Genomic DNA, 23,440 nt, shown 5'->3' with positions numbered 1-23,440 from the left:
GAGGTCGTCCATTATGTGCATACGCGGTTGCAAAATGCGAAGACAACTTCAATTGAACACTCAAGACAACGTTCTCTCAGCGACAGCTGAGAGCCGATTATTTCAGTAAAAGACTAAAACTGTTTCAGTAGATAAATCTGAGTCTTTTAGTAGAGTGTTTTGTTTAGAAAGTGAGGTCTTGATTGCTACCTTGTTAGCTACGTAGCTATTATTGTATACTTATCAAATACACCATGTCTTTCATGAGTAGTAGTAGTAGTAGATCATTTGTTTTGACTTTGTCAATCAATGGCACAGTAGCAAGGGCATACTACTGAGAGAACTGATGTGTTTGAAAATCGAACTCTATCATACAAGATAAATAATTAAGCAATGGTACTGTACGCAACATACGTAAAACGAGTACTACACATATCTAACTCTAAAATTCAACTACTGCAAGGTAGTCTTCTCTTGGCCGAAGCCAAGAGTATGTCTTTGTTAATAGGTGTTCTTGTTCTGCAGCCTCTGAGTCACACGATGGATGCGCGTAATAAGGCAAAGCCAATGCGACATCTTATCCAGTTGATGGAAGTGCTGTAGACAATGTTTTGTTTCAGAGACAGTAGAGACCCCAGTCTTTTCAGAAAGGTTGAAGTTAAAGTGCTGGCACCTCCAGTACAGGAAAACACTAGGGGAGTAAAAGAGGCATGCTCTATTTGTTTCACCCTTTCTTTATAACGACTTTTCTTCTCTTGTTTGTGGAGTTTGTAGCAGGAAGAGATTGCAGAAGACTTGTAAGAAGGAGCATTAGGATTGAATATTCTTACGTCATAAAAATGTTTTTTGAAAACAACCTCCCGAAAATCCACATGCAGACACATCTAAGCGAGCTTCATCTTCCATCGAGTTGCTGCGCTGTGGTAGACTCTCACCAGAAAGGGGCTGTAACTTGGGCTCTACTTCAATATCATGACAAACATCAGAGAGAAGACTTTGCTATAAGATCGCTTACTTTGTTGTGTCTGATTGTTGGGTATCCACCAGTTGGACAGGCAAGAGCATGATCAATTGTGAACTTTTTACCACAGGGACAAGTATCAGCTAAACGAGGAGGCAACCAACCATATCTAAGGCATAACGTGTCACGAAATGCAGACTTGTGTAGCAAAAAGTCATGTTTGATCAAAGGAAGCACTGATAATCAGGTAGAGGCATCTTTCTCTTTTGCTAGATCAATGGATCGCTTCATAGCTTTTGGAACTTCATGTTCTAATTGTTCTGCAATCGCTTTCATAGTTGGTTTCTTTTGCTGATGTACAACTGATAACAAGCGATTTTGTTCTTTCTGAACATTTTTCAAATCTGTGTCTTGTTGAAGAATGAGTCTTGACAAAGGAGCTGTTATCATTTGTGAGTTGGTAAACTCTTGACATAAAGAATAAGGATTGATGATTCCCAGACTGCCAAGTTTAGGAGGAAGAGCAAGCATATTTCTTTCTATATTTGAAGGAGCTGAACGACCAGTCAGCAGGAATCCATTTTGATTTTATTACGTTTTCTAACGGTTTGTTGACTTCAGAAAGATGGTCATTTGTTCTAACCGTATAGGTCCATCTTCCAACAATACCATGTGTAAATGCACTGTGTGCAGCATGTGGCTGTGAGGATGGTAGCCAAATTTGGGACCTTCTTTCACAATTGCATTCCACCATTATTTCACATTTTCAATACTTCCTGCTCTGGTGGCATCATCTGCGAACCATACTTGCTTACATAACTGGGTCAGTCTATTAATGAGTGCTAGAATACCGATAGCATATATCGACATTGCTAATGGATCTTCGTGTTGTACCTTCTGTTGATTGAATAATGCCACCACCGATAGTAAATATCATTACCTCAGCTCTATAGGTGTTAATGAGTGCAGTTGTAATAGTTGGGCAATAATTTGAGCGTTATGAAGAGCTGCATTTCAATTGAGGCAATTGAAAGCATTGGTAGCATCAACTAATAATAAGCATTCTGCATCATCATCAAATATCATGCGCATGGTGTGAACAGCCGCCTCGCAACCACCATCGTGACCTGCGCATACCTGTAGTGAACCAGCTGATTTACAGACATCTTCCTTGACAACATTCATTATTGCTTTTGCAATAATCCTACGAAATGTTTGTCCAATGCCAATGGGTCGTAAGCCAGGACATTTGTCTAAAGGAATAAGACGACATGCAACCAGAGCGTGGACAGTCTTAGGATCTACAAATTCAGAGCAAATACGTCGTGCTAAACCTGCAAGACCATTGCATAAATCATTTGATTGGCATTTAAATGAACAGCAAAAACGTTTTCAAGCTGTTGAGTCGACAACTGATGGTCCACCAGCACCTTGAGTTCTCAGTGCTGCAGAATGAATAGCAGATCCATTAATTTTCTCAAATATCACTGGTGATATGTCATAAACTGGACCTTGCAATAATACTTCTTCATTCAAAGGCTGCTGTTGCAGATGTTTCATATGCAATAGCTCTCTCACAGTTGTACCTTGGTCATCGATCACAGCATTAAGAGACAGAACACCTCCTTTAGTGTTATCTGAAAGATAACGAAGAGCAGCATTGATTTTCCCCTGAATAACAAGATGACTGAACACCTTTGACAACTGATCTTCTGAAACATTTCTCAAATTGGTCTCTAATCGGTGTTGCAATGTGCGACCTTCTCTTAGTAGCTCTTCAAATTTTGCCATCTTCCAAAGCTCTAGTCTTCTCTGTACACATTGAACATGGTCACGTGATTTGGACCGAGCATGAGACTTTTGAAGAATAAGAACTTGTAGAATAACTAGAGCTTTCAGAGCAATTCCTTCCATTGAAGTAGCATTAGCAAATGACTGTACTAAACGTGTCATTTCAGCAACAAAGCAAAGGTGGGTGGGTGGATGGATGGGTGGGTGGGTGGGTGGGTGGAGATATATTTCAGATATAACTAAACAGCCAAATATACAGAAATCACTGATATGCTAAACTAGAATGTAGACAGCTACAGTCACCAAACGTAATCCATACGTATAATAATTTACTAACTGTCAAAATTATGAAGCCCAAATAGACTGGGCATCCAGTGGGTGGGTGGGTGGTGGGTGGGTGGATGGGTGGATGGGTGGATGGGTGGATGGTTGGGTGGATGGATGGGGATATATTTCAGATATAACTAAACAGCCAAATATACAGAAATCACTGATATGCTAAACTAGAATGTAGACAGCTACAGTCACCAAACGTAATCCATACGTATAATAATTTACTAACTGTCAAAATTATGAAGCCCAAATAGACTGGGCATCCCAGTCTTGACCGTGATTGTATGGTCTCCTTGAGTTGGTAAGCCTGTCAATCTTCCTTAATAGGACCCTTGAATTGCACTTTTGAATCTGAACAGAGATGCGCTTACGCCAAAAATTTATGAAGTCAGCCATGTTGGATTTTCCAACAGCATCCCTAGATTTTCTCGAAAGTACCCTTAAGTAATCGACAGCTTTCTCACCCCAGCAGCCAAAGTGCTCGAAAACTAGAGGTGTGAATGCTGGTGAGTCACCACTTGCTAGACGTTCCTGATCATATTTTGAAAACTTGAGGTCCTCACGTTTTTTGGCAGCAAATCCGCAGATTCGAGCTGTTCGTTTCAGATAGTCTTTGCTCCAGGGGTGGGCGAATGAAACATCTAGATCTAGAGATGAGCCATTTTCGCTGTCAAATACGACGATATCAGGCCTATCATCGCTGTTGCTGTATCTGTTGCGAGGCTCCTTTCGGTGATGTATACCAAGATCGAGAAGGCAGTCGGACCAGCTTGCGACAAGGCTGTTGTGTTGCCAGTTGGGACCGCCGCCAGACTTGCAAGTAAGTAGGTGGAAACCTTCAGCGTCGAGTTTTGATCCACATTCGCAATTTACAACCCATTCTCCATGGATGGGTGGATGGGTGGATGGTTGGGTGGATGGATGGATGGATATATTTCAGATATAACTAAACAGCCAAATATACAGAAATCACTGATATGCTAAACTAGAATGTAGACAGCTACAGTCACCAAACGTAATCCATACGTATAATAATTTACTAACTGTCAAAATTATGAAGCCCAAATAGACTGGGCATCCCAGTCTTGACCGTGATTGTATGATGGATGGATGGGTGGATGGGTGGGTGTGGGTGGATGGGTGGGTGTGGGTGGATGGGTGGGTGGGTGGGTGGATTTTCTATACATATATTTTCAACATATGGCTGCTCTATTACAGGCTAGTTGTCTAACAGTCAACATCGAATACAATCCAATAGTTTGTACCAATAATGCAATATGGATGGATGGATGGGTGGATGGATGGGTGGATGGATGGGTGGGTGTGGATGGATGGGTGGGTGTGGATGGATGGGTGGGTGTGGATGGATGGATGGGTGTGGATGGATGGATGGGTGGGTGAGTGTGGATGGATGGATGGGTGGGTGTGGATGGATGGATGGGTGGGTGGGTGTGGATCTGTGCACACTGACATTGCCATAGGATGTACTTTTTTTTGTAGTTATGGAAATTTGTATTTGTTTACAGGAATGGCTACTTTCATTCGTCCTGATTCTCAGATAGTAGCACCAGGAGACATGGTTCGTTTCTATGGTAGTGCTGCTATTGCTATCCCTTCTCCTACTGTAACCTGGGAGATGAATGGAATAATGTTGCAAGATGGAGATCGTACAAGTCGAGTATCTATTTTTCCTTCTGGAGCTTTACATATAGAAAATGTTACGCAACAGGACGAGGGGCGGTATATGCTACAGCTTACAAATGGGTATAGAGTGAGGAAGTTTGATGTAACTCTTCGGATTAAAGAAAGTATGCATTTTTACTTGCTGGTTTTGGTATTCAGTGAAATGCAATATGAATGTGTTGATGATGTTAATGAGCAGTTGGCTGTTGCATCGATCTGTCTGTTTTTAATGTACTTATGTTCATTTGGTTGTTTTTGTGTTTATGTGTACAGTGGTTTGTAATGTGCATCTGTGTGTCTGTCTATTATCAGTCTGTCTGCATGTTTGTTTTGTGTTTGTCTGTGTTTGTGCATTTGTTATTATTTGATTTTTTGGCTTTTCTGTTTGTGTGTCCATCTGCTGTTATGATGTGGATTGTTGACAAGATGTCACGTTAGGTTCTCTTCCTTGTCAACCTTCAGTTCATCTTCCACTTTCTCATGTACAAGTGAATCTTGGTGATGCTGCAACCATTGAAGTTGTTATTCAACATTTGGGTTGTATACCTGGACAGATGTCAGTACAGTGGATGAAAGATGGATCATTCATTAGTGACTCAGCAAAGTATGCATTCAAGGTATACAGTTTGGTGGTTAGAGATGTGGAACCAACAGATCTTGGAAATTATACTATCTTCGTAAGTGGGAATGGTGTGGAATTAAGCAAGCTAGTTCATGTGTCAGCTCTAATCAAACCAGCATTAACCACACAATTTTTGAAAGAGGAGACAGTCACGACTTTAGATGATACTATGATAACATGCTCAGCTAGTGGAAGTCCAACACCTCTTGTTACATGGTACAAGAACACAGAAAGAATTGAATATGATGGAAACCACTTTCAATTGCAGTCATCACCAGGACAACTGACATTGATTATTCGCTCTTTCAATGCAAGTGACGATGGTGTATATCAGTGTAGTGCTAGTAATGCTGTTGGACTTGTGATTGGAACTACTTACTTGACTGCCAAAGGTGTGCATGCATGTGTTTGTTAAATATTTATTGCATATACAGTAGAGGTGTTGTTGGGTGCTGCAGATGGTGTACCAACTGCTCCCAGGCATGTCAAGGTTTTCCAATTTGATAATGGAACGGTTCGGGTACATTGGAAGACACCAACAGTAACCAATGGACAAATCATCTCATACACTATTTATTACAAACAGCTGCCTGATGGAGTGGAAGAGTCTGTTGTTAGCAATGACATCAATATTCTTCAAGTTCTTTTGCATCAATTGGTATCATCTTCTAAGTATAGTATTTCAGTCACTGCGAGCACATCAGGAGGTGAAAGTAAGAGGAGTCATGTAAAGACAACGATGGTCTCTACAGGTGATGTATGGGGTTGGGTGGTATGACTAGAAGAGTGATGGGTGGTGTTGTGTTGTATAGTTCTTAACGTTTGCATGCCCAAAAAATGAAAAGTTTAATTTTTGAAGCTACATTCGTGAAGTTATTGAGGCGTAAGCGGACCCGTCGTGACGTCATACGAAGAACGGAAATGGCTACAGTGCATGCTTGCAATAGAAATGTCGGATGAGATAGTACACCTCTGGTTGCCTGCTGGCTGCAGTAATGTGCTCAGAAAGAAAGCATGACTTTGATTCACTTCTCCAGTAATGCTAAGATGTCAAAGAAATGGGCAGTGCGAGAAAACAAGCGAGAAGTCAATGCGATTTGTGTACTAGGAAGCCATTGAGAGGATTACTGCGTGACAATGCGAGAAAGTCAACAAATACAGAAGAGGAGAAAAGGCTGAAAGAAAGTGTGAGAAATGAAGGGTTAAGTAAGTCCTGTAGAATTCTAATGATAGACTTGCTCGTGACGATTTCTCCACTGATACTGCTGCAGCGTGCAAGAGATGAGCTTCATTGCATGTGCAGGAGATACTATTTGGTATACACTGTGGCAGTATATCATCAACTCACAAGACTCCTTGTGCTGGAAGTGGGTTGGAGAGAACATGAGTTGTATTGCCATCCATACTCACTAATTAATAGGAATCATGAATTGATATCAGAAATCTAACTGATTTCTTCTCACCTTTTCATTAAACAAACGAGTATTTGAGAATCAGTTACCCATGGTCAGAGCAAACAAGATAATGAAATCTTTCTCAGTTAAACCCTCTCTAAATATGATTATCTCAGACTCTAATTTATGACGATGTTTGAAACTGCTGCAAAAGGATGAGTGTGAGGATTATTGATAATTGATTATAATCTTCAGAAGTTTTGACACTCACAACCTACGAACAAAAATAACATCATTTATTAGTAGTTCCAGTGACAGTATGTTTCACGTGAAACCTAAACCTAAATTATAAATTATTGATGGCTGTCTTTTACTTGAGATACTCTATAATGTCTCATAGTGCCTTCTGACGTTTGAATTGTGATCTCACGCAATTTCCATTTTATACAAAGCAGCCAACAACAATCTGTAAAAGGAACATTACTTTTATGATATTTTAAAGGGGAAGTCCAACAAAAATGAAGTTAACTTGTATGAGTAGATCTTACCAAGACAAATCGATCGGTATAAGTTACTTCGTTATCTTCACTTTTGTATACGAGAACGAGCAATGTTTCTGTGATGTGCAACACCCACACACCTGCTCCGCGCTTCCTGGTCTATTAAGCTCCACCCACTGCAAACAAATCAATGCGTTTACAGATGACTGCTACGGATATATCGAGAATGCCGAATGTGAATGCGAAGATATTATGAAGATCTGCCTTCTTGCCGTCAGTGGTTCCTCTCTAAAGTAAAATGGTGTCGGTAGAGCTGTTTTCCTGTCAGACTTTGAAGCAGAATTCCTCAATACCGCGTCTTACTTAGAGAACGCGCTTGTGCTTGAGTATTTGTTTATCCTTGTTTTATGATATCCGAAGAGAAACGTTCAGCGTGCCGTCTGGCATGTGCTACAGAGGACGTTCCTATTTTCACATTCAGTCTGCTAACTTTCTTTTGCCGCTGATTGGTAGAAGGTTACAATCCCAGATGTAAATATAGAATCATCCTCTGTTGCACACACCAGACGGCGTGCTGAACGTTTCTCTTCGGATATTAAAAGAACAAGGATAAACAAATACTCAAGCACAAGTGTGTTCTGTAGGTAAGCTGTGGTATTGAGGAATTCTGGTTCAAAGTCTGGCGGGAAAACAGCTCTACCGACACCATTTTACTTTAGAGAGGAACCACTGACGGCAAGAAGGCAGATCTTCATAATCTTCGCATTCACATTCGGCATTCTCGATATATCCGTAGCAGTCATCTGTAAACGCATTTATTCGTTTGCAATGGGCGGAGCTTAATCGACCAGGAAGCGCGGAGCAGGCGCGTGGACGTTGCACATCACAGTAACACCGCTCGTTCTCCTAGACAAACAAAGATAACGGATTAATTATACCGATCGATTTGTCTTGGTAAGATCTACTCATACAAGTTAAGTTCATTTTTGTTGGACTTCCCCTTTAAGCACTTGATATTCTATGGCATGTGTCTAGCATTTCTCATTAACAAAGCTACTGTCTGAAGTAGAACAGAAAAGAAAAATAAGCCATTTTGTCAAGACATGGTAAGTACATAGACAGTAATTCTAAACAAACCAGAAACACACCACCACTACCAACAACAACAACAACAACAACAACAATTGCCATTGCAACCAATAGGAAGGAATGAAAGAAACTTTGCACTCATAAACCTGCGAATGCTACGTACTGGAGTCCAGGACTAACACCAGGACACTGATCAGATTCTTCAGCATTGTCGACATAATTTATCCACATCAACATCAAGAGAAGCTCATCTCTTCGGTTCAAACTTAATTACGTCCACGCTCTAGCAGTAGGTAGAAAATAGTCCCAAGCAACTCTATCGATCACTAGAATTTTACAGGACTTACCCTTCATTTCTTATTCTTCTTTTCAGTCTTCTCTTCTATTTGTTGACTTCTCACGTTGTCACGTTGCAAGGGTTTCGTCTTAGCTCAGCTTGATGCTTCAGGCTTTAGTCTCCTTTTACCTCGGGTAAAGCCCATAGCCTCTTACTAACATAATCCTTCTGTTTCGAAACATTCCGGCTGAGAATATGCACTAGATGAGTCTGAACGTGTGGTTGGCCCATCTCACCGATTTCTCATTTGTTTCACTCGCGTTGCCCATTTTTTTCACGTCTTGGCGTTGTTGGAGAAAGCGAATCAAAGCCACACTTTCTTTCTGAGCACATTACTGCAGCAGCAGACAACCAGACGTTTACTTCTTGTAGGACATTTCTATTGCTAGCATGTGCTCTAGCCACTTCCGTTCCTCTTATGACATCACAGCGGGTGTACGCCTACTATACATCCGGAGGCAAAGTGTGTTTAAATGACAAGTTTTATATGGGTGTTTTAATTGTGTTACTTGCAGTTTTCTGTTTGAGTTTTCTGTTTGTTATTTTTAGATGTCACTACTGAATGAAATGGTGTATTTGAATAGATCATACTATGATACATTTCAACAAACTAAATACTCTATATAACATATTATACATAAACAACAATAATAAGGCCGCACCGAAAAGATTGTCTGATTGGGGTAACATGCAGTGGAAGAAGACAGGCAGGCGGATTTTTTGATATCTATGTCAGATATGGTTTTACCATCGACGTTTGACAACCCGATAACACAAATTCAACATGGGTACTAGAGCTAAAAAGATCACCTACTGTAAGTCAGGAAGTTTTGAAATCTGTCAGATGTTAGACTGGACATTATACATTCTGTTTCTGACCGATGCCTCAAAAGAAAGTACACGTATCGACGCTTAAACTTGGCATGGAGCTGCACCTCATCATCTAACTCCGCATCTTGTTTGGAGGAAGTGTCTGTGGTCACAGTTCGCACGCTATGTACATCATCCACCTGATCACCTAATCCAACCTCCTGCAATACCTCACGAAGTCTACATTTCCCAGACACACTAAGAATCTTGCCATCTCTCAAAATGCGTGCTCCCTCGGACACGGATATGCACAGAGCAACAGAAGACATTTTATTTCTCAGTATGAGCATGCGCAAAAAAACTACCAGCAGCCCTCCAAACACAGGTGGGCGGGTTACCCCAAACTGGCAATTTTTTCAGTGTGGCCTAATACAACCACCAACCAGAAAACAGTCATTTGTTGATCAAAAGTTTAATCAAAACATATATCTAGACTACTTGTAAAGCCGACTCTCTGCGCAGACAGAAAGTAAGCTACCGGATGAATACAACACTTTTCTGCCAGACCTACGGCCTCGCAAACACAAAGATGAAGACCTTAGAAGAGCAAACACTACTCTGCACCTTATCCAGGCAATTGCTAGACTGTATGGCATGTCCTTTTTTTTCTGAAAGGAGATATGCTAACTGCTTTAAAGGAGCACATCACTGATCGACGCACGCACTCTGACCCCGCCCTCGCTTGCTAATTGTTTCTGGTCTTTTTAAGTTGGTAAGTTTGGCGCTATCTCAGAGCAAACTTGATAGCGGAGCATTGTGATAACGCAAAAAATTGTACGAGACGTTTTCTTCAAAGTAATGTCCGTTATGTGTAGGTTTTGTTTTACCACTTCGTGTAAACTTTAATATTTGCTTAGGCGAAAGTAAAATGTGCTTCCGCATTTCTGACTCACCTTCAATTGACGGCGAAAAGCACACATATGGCGATGGTTCAGCTGTAGAATAAAGGCACTTTGTGTCACGTGATTGTGTGCAGTGACGTACGTTTCTGTGTGTTTTCGCATCACTCAATCCCTTTTGAACTGTAGTATGTCCTCCATTCGTAGAAAGAAACATGGAGGAAAGTGCAAAAGACTAAGCGATTTGAAGTCGCTCAAGATGATCATGTGGAGTCTACAACGTACGAACGACTGAGTCACTTATGAACTGTCACTTGTTCTCTTTCACTGTTACGAGTTGCCTGAAGCGTCTAAACCCGTCTCTTGTGTGATCTTGTAGTTGGCCTCGGAAAGCAAGACCAAAACAATGCACCATGCAACACAGCAAGCGTTCGGTTTGCAGTCCAAGGCCTTAACATACGTTAATGTTTACTGCGTGTGCGTCTGTTGGTTCTTTCTCACTGTCTATTTAGCTACGTCTGTGAGTTTCTGTGATCTGGCGTGGGGCTAATGACTGATATCTGCAGACTAGACTACTAGGCATGCTGTTTAGAGCTGACGAAATCCCCATAGCACACACAATCAATAATTGATAAGCCAATTACTAGTGCTATATGGAGTACACGGAGACGTGTACCTTTCTGGGACTTACCTGCCGGGTTGGTGGGTGCTACTTACCCTACCTTGAGGGTGATGACGACATAGGATCAGTGCTTTCTTGGTAGTCATTGATATCTACTGGGCGTGCTGTTCAGAGCTGGCGAAATCCTTGTAGCACACGCAGTCAATATTAATAAGCCAGTTACTATCGTCTGGATTACACGGAAACATGTACCTCTCTGAGACTTACCTACTGGTTGGTGGGTGCCCAGTTGAGGGTCAAGATCCCACTTACCCTACCTAGAGGGTGTGACGAAATCTCGTTTTTCTCGAAGTTTGTACAGGTTTTCTTTTACTGTAAATCCACAAATTTTTGCATGCATTTATTTTTTTATTGTTTGTACAACTCCTAAATGTACCAAATTAGAATGCATACTAAAATTTTTCTTCGATGACAAACTGTTATTACAAATTGCCACTAGAGATGTTGATGATGTACCACAACACAAGATCCTATTGAACAGTACACAGGTTTTACAACTACAAAAGGTCAAAATGAAACTCTACATACAGCATGTCCAGTTGCAACATTAGGATGTCACTCAACTCGAACTGTTTCTGGAAGTACTCTTACAGACATTTAGCAATGGCATCAACAGAAGATGAACCAGACAGTTGATGTTGATTCTTGCAGCAGTGACGGTTTGTTCTTTTGAACTAGTCCTAATGAGCACCCCAACACTATGCTTCAGTTGACGACACAGCTGCTGTCTCACAAGGCATGCCAGTAATATAATATCATGATCACTTCTTTGTCCAATGCCGGTTCAAGAAAGACGTCTGCCGCATCTTTTTTTTGCTAGTTTTACCATTTCCTCAGACCGTCGGTTCAATACTAGTAACTGTTTTTGATACACATTGCGGATTGATTGAACTGTTGGCTTTTGTGATTCTATGAATTTTTGTGGAATAGCGCATGCCCTCGTAAGTCCACATTCTTCAGCGACTCGGGCCATGGTCACCCTAGTCTTGTCGTAGACATGATATTGTCCTCTCTTTCTGTGCTTAGGTGCTGAGTGATCTCGATCTCGATCTTCCTCTACACAACTGCGATGTCTCTTGTTGAATCCCGGATGCTGCTTTCGATCTCCTTGGTAGTGGGAGTTTTTTCTTTTTGATCTTTTGTCGTGAGCCAAGCATGGATACCACTTTGCTTTAGCTTTGAAGTTATGAAATACGTACAGTGACGCACGTAGAATAAAACAGTTACTGTACTACCTGCACTAAAAATTGGCCTGTTAGAGTCCGTACAAAAATATGATACAGATACGTACGAAAGGTTTTTGTCAAATGTATGAAAATAGTCTTGTACGAAGATTTTTGTGGATATACAATGTATACTAACTTGCAGTTGTACTCATGAGCTGTTAATTAATCATAAGCTGATTGTCTTTGGTATTGAGCATGTCAATAGTGCTTGGATATTCCATTGGGTTGAGATTGTGGTAGATTTTATGTTGTTTGTCATAGTGCTTTTGTGTTTGCTATATAGTAGCATCACTTTTGCCAATGACAACGACAGCAACAACAGAAGTAACCTCTTTAGTGACACAGGAGGCAACTGGAAGTGAAGCATCAACGTCAAGAGGTTATAATAGTTGAGATATGCAACAGGTTGTCTAACATTTAATGTTGGTTGCAGAGAAACCTTCTCAATTGCCTTCAGCAAATATTTCTTCAACATGTACGTGGTTATCTACCTTTACATTTACAATCAAGAACTTGGTTTTTGGTTTTGTAATAGTTCTCTTTTTGCCTGTGACTACAAATGCAAGAACAACTATGATGCATGTTACAGAAGCAGGTGGAACAGACATTCGGGCCTCAACCTCAAAAGGTATACTTGTATGCTGTTTCTGTATAGACAGTCATGTGTAACATTGGCTACTTATTGTAGCAAAGAGCACAGAATCATTATCTCAATCACTGTCGAAGTCAACAAGAAACGTGAATCTTGCAACATTGTGTAAGTGGTCATATTAAAAGTTATAATTTTATACTTTGAATGTAGATGCATCTTCTGTGCTCATGATAGTGACGGCAAGAAGTACTATGACAACCACAATAGGAGCAACACAAGCTGAAGTTCAGATGGTAACAAAAGGTTTGTATCTTTTTTCCAAAGTGCATGAGGTTCATTCATGATTGTGTATCACTTACGGTACTAATGATGTATAGGGAAGAGCACAGAATCTTTTCAGTCATCATCCAAGTCAACAAAACAGCCCACAAAATGCAAGTAGTCACTTGTTTGAGCGGTGATTAGGTACTTAATTTTTGTGCTCCAATAAAGTGGCATCTTTTGTGTCGATGACGACAGTGGTGAGGACTACTGTAGTAACAAAACCACCAGAAACTGCTGGAACTGAAGTCGAAGGTTCTAAATTACATGGTGACTTTATTTATTATGTAATGGGTAGATGTTGTAGGGAAGGGTACAGAATCTGTTCAGTCATCGTCTAAGGCAGCAACTCATGCAATGCATTGTGAGTCAATTGTCTTCAATCTTGACTCGTGTGATTTGTCTCGTAGCATCATATCATCTAATACATAGTGGCATCTTTGCCGATGAAAACAACAGTAGGATCATCAGCAGTGAAAACAGCTGAAGCACTGATAACTGAAGCTCAAGCGTTAACGAACAAAAGTCAAACAACAACAATTCAAGCTCCAACAACTAAAGTTCAAGTTTCTATGACTAAAACTTATACACCAACATCTAGAGCTCAATCACCAACAACTGAATTTCATGCAACAAGAGGAAAAGGTTTCTTTTGGTTTGTAGAGTATCTGCTGTATAGCATTAACCATGCAATTACTGGTTGTAGGAAGGACAGAATCCTCTTCATCATCGTTGTTGTTCACTAATAGTTTTCCAAAGGACAGTAAGTGGTGATCAATCTGTTGAAGTTTGACGTACTGCTGAGTGTATTTGCTCATCTAGCAACTGTGGAAAGTCCAACTGTGCAATTTACAGAACAAAATGATACTGAAACATTGGATTCGAATGGTTTGTTTTGATTCATAAAATGGTGCTCATTGTGTAGTAGACTGCTGCTTGTAGGAGACATTATAGAAATTTTTTCGTTATTATCCAACTTAACCAAGCAACCTACAGGCGTCTGTAAGGCCCATCTCTCTCTCTCTCTCTCTCTCTCTCTCTCTCTCTCTCTCTCTCTCTCTCTCTCTCTCTCTCTCTCTCTCTCTCTCTCTCTCTCTCTCTCTCTCTCTCTCTCTCTCTCTCTCTCTCTCTCTCTCTCTCTCTCTCTCTCTCTCTCGCTCTCTCTCTCTCTCTCGCTCTCTCTCTCTCTCTCGCTCTCTCTCTCTCTCTCGCTCTCTCTCTCTCTCTCGCTCTCTCTCTCTCTCGCTCTCTCTCTCTCTCTCTCTCTCTCTCTCTCTCTCTCTCAAGTGTATGATTAACATTCAGTGTTGTGTGTTGTGTTCAAGATGTACCTGTTGATATAACGGACGACTTGATGCTAATACCATACATTGTAGCACCAATTGCTGGTGTTTGTGTGGTCGTGCTGGTCATAATCATCTGTTATGTTTATTGTCGAAAGGAAGAGTGAGTTCTATAAAAGTTTATTGTCTGTTGTGCAAAATTATAAAACTAGTAATTATTATATACTAGCTGATTAGCTGCTTGTTCTTTACTCAGGCAAATTAATTAGTTCATTAAAGGAGCACTTCACCAGTCCGCACATCTCTGACTTCGCCCTCGGCATTAGACGTTTCTGGTCACACATCAAGTTAGGAAGTTTGGCAGTATCTCAGAGCAAACTTGATAGCGGAGCATTATACTAAGGTTAAAAAACGAAAATGTACGAGGCGGTTTCCCAAATAGTGTCCAAGTGTAGGTTTTGTTTACCGCTTCATGTAGACTTTGATATTTACTGAGGCAAAAGTAAAACGTGCTTGTGCATCACTAACTCACTTTCAATCGACAGCGAAAAGCACACATACGCTATGGTTCGGCTGTAGAATGAAGGCACTTTGTGTCACGTGATTATGTGCGGTGACACACATTTCCGTATGTTTTTCGCATCACGCAAGCCTTTTTATACTGTCTGATCTTCGTTCGTAGATAGAAACACGAGGAAAGTGCGAAAGACCGAGCGACTGCAAGTCTTTCAAGATGATCCATGTGAAGTCTACAACATGTGAACAACTAAGTCGCTTATGAAGTGTAACTTGTACTCGTTCACTTTCAGAGTCACCTGAAGCGTCTAGATCCGTCTCTTGTGTGCTCTAGTAGTAGTCCTTGGAAAGCAAGACCAAAACAATGTGCCGCACAACACAACAAGTGTTTGGTCTATTGTGCGTGCGTCAATCAGTGAAGTGTTCCTTTAACGCAAATTCCCACATCTATATACGGATTGATGGGCGGAGACAACAAAACCAGATATCCTGTTCGCCTGCCCTTAATTCAAATGGTGAAAAACCCACGGACTCTTGTGGTACTTCTTGGTACACAAATAACAAATCATTGACATATCTATCCCTCTGTTTACTAGGCTTTTCAGTACACAATCGTCTCAGCGTCGTTTCAAGGTGCCGTTAAATCTTCTCACCATTTGCACATGGGAAGAGAAGGCATGACAGTAAGCTGACTAATGCTAAATAGTTTAGACACCTCTTTCATGCAATCCGAAACGAATTGTCTGCTAAGTCAATAAGATTCTCAGTTATTCCCACTCGGCTGTAAATGTTGAAGAGCGCTTCCCGCTACTGTCTTTGTATTGATGTTCTTGAGAGCGATGGCTTCTGGATATCTGTTTGCATAATAGATTAACATCAAGATATATTGACTGCCGTCACCAGGAGAGGAGATTGGTCCCACCAAGTCGACTGCCACTTTTTTAAACGGCTTGTCTATTAAAGGGCCACCGACACGGAAAAATCAAGAATTATTTTAAAGTTCTATATGATAGTTCTCGGGAAAAATAATTTTAGATTTAAGAGCAAGGTTTCTATAAGAAAATTGCCCCGTAATGTGCTTTTGGTTGATCGCATCCGGTTTTGAGCAGTAGATTCGGGGTGTGTACGTACGTATGATGTAAAAGTGAGAACGGATGTTGCGTTTGCACAAAGGAACTAGGTAACGCACAAGACTCGAGTGGGTGCTAGGGTTAGAATGGTCTGGCACTGTGTGGCAGCTGGGTGCTATATTACCATGAAAGAAGGTGTGAGGCTCGTTTAGTTTCCGAAGACCCCTAACAAAGACGAAAGCGGGCGGAACAAGTCAGACAAACGAGAGATTGCTGGTAAGCTCCAAGTAATTCTTCTGTCTTTTGTAGTCGTTATTTTGGAGCAGACTGCTTTGAAGATGAGCCAGGATTGTGCAAGCATTTAGTTTAGGCTACGGGGCACCGAAATGGAGCCGAATGTCGTGCATACTGATTGAGACAATGCGGAGAATGGGCAGTTAGAAACACCAAAGAAGGATGAGATTGGCATACGAAAAAAATGTGAAAGAAAGAGTAGGTTGTATTTAGACTTTATAGAAGTGTACATATAGTGATGAATTAAATTGATTAAAACTGAGCCACTGAACCATTTCTGTGGTGGTACACAATCTGCTGACAAGAGGCATGACAGCCAGTTTACAGCATCTTGCTAATTGATGGTAAGAAGTATATCTGTATATCTCCTGTGCAGCATAGTAATGCATTGTTGAAGTCAGCATTGTTTGTAGAATTGTTTCTCATGAATTTGAGGAGGATCAGTTTCATACAATGCCATAGTCTTGCTGTATGTAGTCTGCAGAACCCACACATCTAGTTAGGCAGATGCCAGAGAATCCTGGGTATTCAGTGATGTAATGTCGTCAAATTACTTCCAAGTATGTCCTGGCAACACCCACTGATGACATGAGGTCAGCAACCACAACTAAAAAATAGTTGTACACCTAAACAAAATTCCACTAGACATGACTTGTAGATCATCCTAAACTGTTTAATCTATATATATAAAGGAGAGGTGTCTGTCTGTCTGTGTGTCCATCCGTATGAGCGTTTCTCAAAGACGGCGAGTCCGATCTCGGCCGAATTTGGCTTGCGCACGCCGAATTCATTTTGGTCAAAAGTGAGACCGTGGTCGTCTTCCTGACTTCTCCCACGACAACGCCATTTCCCGGCATCGCACTCGCTTCCGCTCATGCAGAATGGGTATCTCCGGAACGGCGCATCGTATCTCCACCGAATTCAGACTGCCCATTCCCGACATCGGACGGTACCCGCCGAGCGTGTTGTTTATTGCGTGCGATGCTGGAAATGGAAGATATTTTTGCTGATATCCGGTTCTTGAAAAATATGTCCACAGTCGTTTGCCAGTCTACGACGGTTGAAGAGCTGCCGTGTTTGATGCACCTGTTCCCCGAAACGCCAGCAACGTCTTCGACGAGACGACGTTCAGCGGAACTGTTGAAATGACGAGAGTCGGTACGAGTCGTGACTTCGTTAGATACTGGGAACGGATTATCTGGGTGAGTACTGCATGTGACTTCCAGTTCTGCTCTGATAGATTCATCTAAATGCATTTTGGACAGCGCAAAATCCGGGGGATTATCCGTGTAAGTATTGCACGGGACATTGGACGGTATCTCCACCGAATTTAAACGGCCCGTTCCTGACATCGGACGGTATGCACTCCCTGCAGCGGAGAGAAGTGACCATGTCTCTAGAGGATGGTTCACACTGCCCATAATTACGTTATCAAATAAATATCCGGGAGTGCTATACGATTCGTCTAACTGCACGTGACTTTATTTCATTCAATTGAACAGCGCAATATCCGGGAGTGCTATACGATTGCAAGTGTATACGAGACATTTTTATTCACTGCAATCATCATGGCCAACATCACCTATGATACCATCAAACGCATTTTTAGATACTTTCTGCTATAATCTCTACCTATAAATGCGACCTGGCTCTCATCCACTTTCGTGTTGTATTGGCTCTATGACAAACGTGTGTGTCAACTGCGGCGCTATGAAGTGGAAAGGAGAAGTACCTGGCATGTGTTGTCCCCCGGGCGAAGCCGGGCATTGGAACTTGTACTATGATAATTCAGTAGTCATTTGTTTTGCTCACCTTTGGGTGCTACCAGCAATGGTGTCTCATGGGGCGACAGGCTCAAATTTAGACAGCTCCATCTATTCTACGGCTTTAACTTCATCGTCTTAAGCCATTCTCCACATTACCAGTATCTACTCCATACGATACTGAAGGTTCTACGCACACAGACTGTTTTAAACCGTTATGCAACAACGATTCTGCAGGCTGACGTAGCTGTAAACAATGATGTTTGCCCGCTTGTACCTCGTGAAGAGTATGATCACGCAAAACTTTTTTGAGAGCGCCGCCATCTTTCTCACTAGTAGTCATCAAATCGTTTGCACTAATGCGACATTTGTTCTCACTTTTACGTTATATGTACATGCCTTGAATCTACTGCTCGAAACCGGATGTGATAAACCGGAAGCACATCACAGCGTAATTTTCTTATAGAAACCTTGCTTTTTAAAAGTTAGTACGATGACATTAGATAGATACCACAAACTACATAAAATGTCAGCTAAAACTCTAACTTAACTCAAGTAATTAATGTGGGCACGTTTGGACACGCATGAGTTCCATTAACTAAAATAGAACCACCTTGGACAATGTTCAAGATCACATGAGCATTGAGTTTCTGCAGTGTAACAGAGAACCGACGTCTCCAGTAGGTCTTAGTCAGCAGAGTTGTTCTTTCCTTCTTGATAGATATATAAGTTCATTGGATATCAAAGTTACTAGTACAATGACGTTAGATAGATACCGCAAACTACATATAGTGTCAGCTAAAACTCTAGCTTAACTTAATTAAGTAAGTAATGTGGGCGCCTGGACACGGCTGAGTTCATCAACTAGAATAGAACCAGATAGATAGATAGATAGATAGATAGGTAGATAGGGTGCGCACATATTCTGTGAGCTCCCTATTTTGCCGTCTTTTCTTGCTTTGGAGAGTTTATCGTTCCAGCTGTCGATCACATTTCAGTAGCTGACGTCTTTAGCTACTGTTTGATACGCAGAACGCATCATTTGACGCCAATTTTCATTCATTGTCTTTGTCTGATCGAGTGACACGTGATCAAGAAGTCTCAGTCTACGAGGAAACGTCGTGCAGACAGACAGCCAACCAACTGTTTCAGGTCTGTTGCGTGTCTGTTCGTCGTTTTGTATCTTGTGCGCAGAGTTTGTCTGTCGTACGAGTGACTGCGCTCGTGTTTGTCAAAGTCAACACGGCGGCGCACATTGTACGCGACATGTCACTGAGAATTCGAATAGACGAAAGCCTCTCAGTATCATACGACGAAGTAGAAGAGGTGGTGTTGCAACACGTACGCGTCGACGAAGTAAGCTGCATAGCCAGAGTGCAGTGTCATCACTACCAGGTCACACTGAAGAATCAAACAGCGAAAGAGACACTCCTGACACACGGAGTAGACGTCAAAGCAAGGCATTTTGCCTGCGAATGCGTACAAAAACCGAAGACTCAGTACACAGCAGTCACATTATTGATGCCATTTGAAATGGATGATAGTCACATGACTTCCATACTGTGCAGAACGGGCACACTTGTATCGACGAGAAGACTAACCAGCAAGAAACACCCAACCATCGAAACGGGTGTCCGATTATTTAAGTTTAAGGATTGTAGAGCCGACGACTTTCCTAGTCTAATCACGATCGGTCACTACAATCTGGTAGTGAGAGTGTGCGGGAAAATGGTGAGGCACTGCTATTGCTGCAAGAGTGCATCACATTTAGTCAGAGACTGTCCCGAACCGGACACTCGTTCACACGACTACCAGGCAGAGATGGATGTCGACACAAATGCCTCGGAACCCTATCCCTTGCGCGAGAGAGCCGACTCGCCCTGGACATACGACGGTAGATCGTGTGCTAGCACACCCGAACTGCCATATCTAGAAGTAGGCAACTCCATCCTAGACGGCGACGAACAACGCGACTCTTCTCTGGGCGCGTTCTCGTCTTCTGTTACAGTGGACAACTCGGACCTTCTTCTGGGGTTCGAGGAAGTGGTAGGGGAAGAGTTGACTTCCCAGAACGATGAAGAAGGCAGGCTCCCTGCACAAGCACCAACTCTGGCTGACGATAGCACTCCCGACGAAACTTTGCACTGTGCGCTCGATCCTCACGTAAATGACAAAGTTACAAACCCTTCCGCTGACTCTTTCCACTCCGTCGCTACGACTAGTCTTCAGACCTCTGGAACAGCCGACTGGGCGGAGGCAATCTTATCGGCTAACCAAGATCACAGTTACTTTGACACAGGCGATAAGGACAACCCTGTCTTTGTCGAACCACCTCCCAAAAGAAGTAAACGCAGGAAACAGACACAGAGATATGCGAGATGCCTTTCTTCATCGCCGGGCAGGTCGACGCGGAGCAGATCACGATAGAAAGAACCGAATGTAATCATTCACGAGGGAGAACCGATGATGCCTTATCACATGCGCGACGGTACAACGGTTATGAGAAAGCTGCGAAGTGATTCCCCGTACTTCAGAAAGAGTAGCGATGCTCCCGAGTCGATTGCTACACTTCCCGACACCCAATAATTGTCCCCTTCTGTCCCACTCTTTCCGTCTAGTCATCTTTTCCTTCTTCCCCTCGTCTTAAGTGTCCTCATGTCGGTCTTAACTATTGCTACCTTAAATGTCAATGGTCTTCGTAACCCGTCCAAGCGTTTTGCTCTAAATCGCTTTCTCTGCTCTCTCCACGTTGATATTGTTGGTGTTCAAGAGACTCATTGGGCTACAGATTTTCTACTACACTTTCGGAAACCACGCGATCTTTCCCTCGCCGGACGTTCGTATGTGGCACGTACGCTAGCGGCATCCAAATTGTGGTATGTGGCTCAGGTAGTCCCGGCACCACCACGAATGATCGACGAGATCAACACGGCCATGTGGAAATTTATCTGGAAAGATCACGTCGAACTCATAAGCCGACGAGTCTGTTGTCGGAGCAGGCACAACGGAGGGTTGGCCGGAATCGTAATCCACGACAAAGTCGCTGCTATACAATTACAGTGGATCTCTAGACTGACGAGTACCGGCGACGACAGTTGGAAGTACTTCGCGCGATTTTGGCTAGATTGAGCAGCCAGTCCTTTTACCGACCATCGTGGCCTCTTGTCAGGAAACCGATCTCCTGTTTCCTCGGCCATACCACCTTTCTACTTTTCCTTGCTTAAAACCTATCGACGCTTCAACGGTGCCGACAGGACTAGCCCGTCTACGTTGTCGGAGGCGACTTCACAGTCTCTGTTCGGCAACCCAAACATCACCGATCCGAGCGGCAGACCGTTCTATTCGCGTTCCATGGCGACCGCGGGACTGTGCACTGTTGGTGATTTACGAGAGAACAATAGGTGGAAAGAGATCGCACAATTACAACAACGATATCAAGTCGGACCATACTTTCTTAAAGGCTTTGTGCATAAGCTGCACACTGCCATACCAGCCGTCTGGTTTACATTGCCCGACACCGAAGCCACTCCGTCATTGTTATCGATTTCCTTTCCACCTAAGACGGCTATTCCTCTTTCCTCCAAGAGAATGTACGTTCAGATGGCAAAATGCAGAGATGTCAGACCACTAGCCGAGGATAAGTGGACGCTCCCTTCTTGGTCGGAGGCTGGTCGACAGCTTGCTCCGCTCTTCAGGATGCAAGACTGGACACCCCATATTCCAACGATATTGCTTTCAAATTTCTCCATTGCGTCCTTCCGACTCCAGACTGTCTGACACTCTTTTGACCTTCTCACGACACCTCTTGTAACTCGTGTGGCGACGGACGGGCTGATCTCGAGCATATTTTCGCTCGTCCGTCGGCGAGGTCTCTCCAGCCTTCTTTACGACGTATTCTCACCTGCTTCCTGTCTGACGTTCCGTCCGATGTGACTCTTTTGACTGCTCCGTTTTTGTGTGGTCTATCGCTATCATCACCCGCATTGTTTGTCGTCTGGACCTTCATCACATCCTATTGGCGACATCGTAATTCTTTAAATTCTAACAGCATATTGAGTGTAACAGCGTTGGCCATCAGGCGGCAGATCGTGGAGGAATGGCACGAAGCCCGCCTTCATCGTCCGCCGAGAATTGATTTCTTTTCTCGCCAATGGAGACCACCGGATAGGCCGTGCGCTTTGTGTTTTGAGGATGGCGACGACGGCCTTGACATCCGCCTGTCTCCTCTGTTGGATATACCAATATAACCCCCCCCCCCAAAAGAAATAAACCACGTGATCTAGTCAGTCACTCAGTCAGTCATTTATAACTGTGTAGTCAGTCTGTGTGTATGTCCACATTTCAGCAAAACGGTTGTGATGGACTTAACATGTACACCTCGCACCTCGGCGTGAGTCGGGCCGGGGCACCATAGATCGCATTCACTTAGTCAGTTTTTACTTCTCGTGCAACACTAATGATTATCATACGTGAGACCTGTCCAAATATGACTCAGACAGGAGTCACAAGAAGAAATTCTTGTGGCTGGCGGAATGGCTGGGTTCGGTCCCCGGGTGATTTTGACGTGCTAGTGCACTCAACCCGTGTCTCAAAAAAAAAAGAAAAAAAGATAGATAGATAGATACACAGTAAACCCTAGATTATCAGATCCTCGGTTATCCGACCCCTTGATTATATGACCATGTTCGCAAAGCGGAAATGATGCCACAAGCCCATTTTGCACAAGCGCAGTGACAACGTGCTGTAATGGTGATGAAAGATACAGAGGCTTCTAGGATTAGTTTTCACTGTTTGGTGATTGTAGTAGTTTGCATATATAGTACATGTATTATGTCTTTATGCAATCATTTTATCACTAGCGTGTTGTGCATGTACATACTGAGACTCAAAAGCGGACTGGAACTCCGAGGTACGGTTGAACTCTGACACTTTGATTATCCGTTCTTTTCACTTATCCGACCCCTATTCCTCCGTGGCTTGCCCGTGTGTGTGTGTGTGTGTGGGGGGGGGGGAAGGTCTCTACGACACGTCGAGTCTGATCTCCACTGAATTTGGCTCGCACACGTTGAAACGATAGGTCGAAACTGAGATTGTCGTCATCTTCTGGACTTCTTCCACGATGACGCGATTTCCTGCTGATAGAACTCGCCTCAACTTGCGTGTGAATATCTCTGGAATAGTGCATCAGATCTCCGACGAATTTTGACTGCCCATTCCTGACGTCTGACAGTACTTGTGGGAGCGTGTCTTAAATCGGGCGACCTCGATAAAAGCAAGATATTTCTGTGTGTATCT

At 42.7% G+C, this 23,440-nt stretch overlaps 2 protein-coding genes across 9 annotated transcripts; both read left to right on the top strand.

Moving 5' to 3' along the window:
• The first annotated feature begins 1,047 nt into the window (after window positions 1-1,047).
• Window positions 1,048-16,970, top strand: LOC134187027 (mucin-22-like). 8 transcript variants are annotated; one of them, XR_009971044.1, is made up of 19 exons: window positions 1,050-1,187; window positions 4,591-4,872; window positions 5,186-5,761; window positions 5,828-6,121; window positions 12,590-12,685; window positions 12,740-12,781; window positions 12,842-12,934; window positions 12,995-13,063; window positions 13,133-13,201; window positions 13,276-13,332; window positions 13,391-13,474; window positions 13,518-13,583; window positions 13,652-13,864; window positions 13,926-13,982; window positions 14,042-14,107; window positions 14,162-14,221; window positions 14,545-15,557; window positions 15,615-16,726; window positions 16,796-16,970. XR_009971044.1 is itself a non-coding variant. In XM_062655142.1 (17 exons), exons 2-17 carry the CDS (start codon window positions 4,593-4,595, stop codon window positions 14,667-14,669), a joined length of 2,247 nt encoding a protein of 748 aa, XP_062511126.1. In that variant the 5' UTR covers window positions 1,050-1,187; window positions 4,591-4,592; the 3' UTR covers window positions 14,670-16,970. The 8 variants fall into 8 exon arrangements, 1 of the variants encoding a protein (XP_062511126.1); XR_009971045.1 differs by having other exon boundaries at window positions 14,545-16,341; window positions 16,398-16,726; XR_009971046.1 differs by having other exon boundaries at window positions 1,048-1,187; window positions 12,593-12,685; window positions 14,545-16,726.
• Window positions 16,971-21,305: 4,335 nt separating this feature from the next.
• On the top strand, window positions 21,306-22,415 carry LOC134186993 (uncharacterized). The gene has a single exon (XM_062655101.1). It carries the CDS (start codon window positions 21,497-21,499, stop codon window positions 21,920-21,922), a length of 426 nt encoding a protein of 141 aa, XP_062511085.1. The 5' UTR covers window positions 21,306-21,496; the 3' UTR covers window positions 21,923-22,415.
• The last annotated feature ends 1,025 nt before the right edge of the window (window positions 22,416-23,440 follow it).

The sequence above is a fragment of the Corticium candelabrum genome, chromosome 11, assembly GCF_963422355.1.
Source record: "Corticium candelabrum chromosome 11, ooCorCand1.1, whole genome shotgun sequence".
Classification (NCBI taxonomy): domain Eukaryota; kingdom Metazoa; phylum Porifera; class Homoscleromorpha; order Homosclerophorida; family Plakinidae; genus Corticium; species Corticium candelabrum.
Note: the sequence above shows the minus strand (reverse complement) of the source record. Positions and strands in the feature narration are given on the sequence as shown.

Excerpts from the sequence above, each read along its gene's own strand:
- LOC134187027 (XM_062655142.1), top strand. The coding sequence starts at position 4,593 with ATGGCTACTTTCATTCGTCCTGATTCTCAGATAGTAGCACCAGGAGAC. Across the intron at positions 12,782-12,841 it reads AGCAAATATTTCTTCAACAT|TTCTCTTTTTGCCTGTGACT; the intron begins GTACGTGGTTAT and ends GTTTTGTAATAG. Across the intron at positions 14,108-14,161 it reads TGAAACATTGGATTCGAATG|GAGACATTATAGAAATTTTT; the intron begins GTTTGTTTTGAT and ends TGCTGCTTGTAG.
- LOC134186993 (XM_062655101.1), top strand. The coding sequence starts at position 21,497 with ATGGCGACCGCGGGACTGTGCACTGTTGGTGATTTACGAGAGAACAAT.